Below are 2,855 nucleotides of genomic sequence, written 5' to 3'. Positions count from 1 at the left end.
CCCCTGTCAAACACACACACACACACACACACACACACACACACACACACACACACACACACATCCGTTATGACACTCGTCTGTCAGACACTGATGGTTCTGATGGTCAGTAATGCAGCAGCGGTCAGTACCTTGGTGATGTGTGTGGTGGTGGTGGTGCTGGTGGTTTCTGATGTGATGGTCTGAGCGCTCAGCAGAACGCCAGGATCAGTGTCTCCGTCCGTCTCGCCCTGCAACGATTATTAAAATGATTACAATTTAAATTCTTCAGTGTCACATGATCTTCAGAAATCATTCTAATATGCTGATTTGCTGCTCGAGAAACATTTCTGTAAATGTAAAATTCTTGATGAGAAATAAAATAGACTCAAATGAGTCACTAGTCATCATTCAGTTAGAGTCCAGAGCTGTAAAATGAATGAGGAGCAGCTCAGAGCAGCCGATGAGTTCATACTGAGATCTCTGACTTTGGGTTCTTGGCTGATCTGAGCACAGTTCGATCACAAAAGATCACAGAAAACTTTTACTCAGGAGAAACATCTGAGACTTCAACAGACATCTGCTGTCTTGAAGGAGCGTGTCTGCGATGTGATTCTTCAGTGTGTTTGTGGTGGATGAGATGAGTGTGAGCTCACACACCGGCAGGGACTCGTATGTGATGGTCTTCATCTCCGTGTGGATCTGTGTGTCCGTGTCTCCTGACAGAGTCCTGGAGAAACTCACCACACCCGACCACACTCACTCTCACACGCACACACACACATACACACACGTGTAATGAAAACTGAATCTTCTCATAAGAAGCTCTTATGAAACACACACAGTATGCCGGCGCTAGTGAGGAGAGGGCGGATGTTAGGGGTTTCAGGTTTGGGGTCAATCTGTTGGTTTGGGGTCGCGGGGTCATGAGGTCATAAAGTCACCTCTTTACCGGCGGTCAGTTCTACCTCCCCATTGTGACCCTCAGCCACACCCCTCTGTTCGGACGGGCTCATGTTGGGTGACTGCTCATCATCATCATCATCATCATCAGTGGACAGAGAGAAGCTCTCTCCTCCAGACTCACTGTCGCTGTGGGAATCGGCCCTCGCGGGGCCCGCATGTGTGAGGGGCCCGGAGAAGTTAGCCGAGTTTACACTGCCGGAGTCGCTGGAGTCGTCGTCAGACTCATCGAGGGACTGCACTGAGCTCAGCGGCTCCACACACGCAACACACGCTTGATAATACACCGCAGGCTCCAAGGGCCCTTCTGGAGGTTCAGGTACCTGAGGCTGGTCCAGCGGTTCCTCTGCCGGCGGCTGCTGATCCTCTTCTTCAGCCAGATGCCTCTCTGGACTCTCTGAAGGCTGTCAGACAAATAAAGAATATATGATCAACAGGCAGAAAACCAAACAGAAACTGAATGATCTGCTTTTATATCAGCAGCAGTTAGTAAAATACAGCTTTGTCTGTTTGAATGGAGATAAACTAACATCTCTAGAACTGTTCACCGCGATCACACGACAATAACATGTCAAATCAGCAATAATCACATCATTAGTTTAGCTGCTTTAGCTCAAATCAAACTCTTCAGCACAAATGTGATTGGCTCATTTGACTGAAAGGTGGGACTTCCTTTTATTATTATTTATATTCTATTATAGCATTCATTTATATTATACTTTTATATTTTCATTATATATTTTATATTTAGCTTTTATTTCAATTTTAATCATTTTAATACTTTTCCTTATTTTAATTTTAATTTTCAACAAATAGTTATATTTAATTTTATTTGAAGCTTTATTTAAATTGAAAATTAAAATTATTTTAATAGTTTTAGCTTTAGTTAGTTCCAGTAATATATATGGAGGTTATTATTTTTTACCTTATTTTGCATTTTGTTTTGTCTTTTCCAGTATAAATACCGAAACATTCCTAAATAAAAATACATTTACCTGAAAAGAAAAATTACGAAAGATATTAATTTTCGTTTTCTGATAAAAATGATCAAAATTAATAAAGTTTATGGTTTATGGTCAATGGAGTAAAAAATAATAATCTTGTTTTCCATGTGAATTAAGTTGATTTTTCTAACCGATTTTTTATTCTTGTTTTAAGTATAAACTCACTTCATTTTACTAAATCTTTCAAAAACCAAGATTTAATATCTTAAGTAATTTTTGCTTCTCCAGTAAATGTATCTTGATTTAAGAATATTTAGATATTTATACCGGAAAAGACAAAAACAAAATACAAAACAAGACTAAATACTAAGCACAGTATCAACACTGCTCCTGTTTGTGCTCAGCTCCATTCAGTTCAGTTATGAAGTGCTTCTGACAATCACTATTGATCTAAATGAGGTTTACAGAGAAGCATCTCTGAGGTGTTTGACTAAAACCTTGAGGGGAACATGAGAAGCTCTTTCTCCTCCTTATTCAGTCCTCGTGAGAACAGATGAAGGAACAGATCTGCAAACTGAGTCTTTACAAAAGAACTGTTGCTGTAAATCAGAGCAGAGATGAGAGATGGGCTGAATGACACGATGTCTGACAGACACGAGGCTGATCGAGGACAGACGCTTAAACACCACGGGCATCAGAATATATGAACTCAGATCGGTACGCAGGCTGGTTTCTAGAGTTTCTCCAGAGCTGCACCTTGTGTAAAGCCTGCGGCTGCGCGATCAGAGCCGGAGACGCAGACGCAGACGGAGCCCAGCTGCGAGTGGACTGCAAGAGCGCCGTGAGCTCAGGAGACATCTCATCGAAACTGGGCTTAGGCTGAACACAGAGAGACACACAGCGTTAAACACACACACACTCACACACACTCACACTCACACTCTCTCTCTCACACACACACACACACAC

At 41.9% G+C, this 2,855-nt stretch overlaps 1 protein-coding gene across 1 annotated transcript in view; it reads right to left on the bottom strand.

The window, feature by feature from the left end:
• Window positions 1-2,855, bottom strand: part of LOC107653875 (band 4.1-like protein 3) — a 29,591-nt gene that overhangs the window by 4,971 nt on the left and 21,765 nt on the right. The window contains exons 11-14 of the mRNA XM_016440744.1: window positions 2,643-2,765; window positions 1,266-1,346; window positions 640-732; window positions 90-230 (exon numbers count right to left, since the gene is read on the bottom strand). Of these exons, the coding sequence (XP_016296230.1) occupies window positions 90-230; window positions 640-732; window positions 1,266-1,346; window positions 2,643-2,765 (438 nt within the window). The remainder of the gene's footprint in view (window positions 1-89; window positions 231-639; window positions 733-1,265; window positions 1,347-2,642; window positions 2,766-2,855) is intronic.

This window comes from Sinocyclocheilus anshuiensis, unplaced genomic scaffold, assembly GCF_001515605.1.
Source record: "Sinocyclocheilus anshuiensis isolate Anshui unplaced genomic scaffold, SAMN03320099.WGS_v1.1 scaffold1994, whole genome shotgun sequence".
Classification (NCBI taxonomy): Eukaryota; Metazoa; Chordata; class Actinopteri; order Cypriniformes; family Cyprinidae; genus Sinocyclocheilus; species Sinocyclocheilus anshuiensis.
This window is presented reverse-complemented; position numbering and strand designations above follow the sequence as displayed.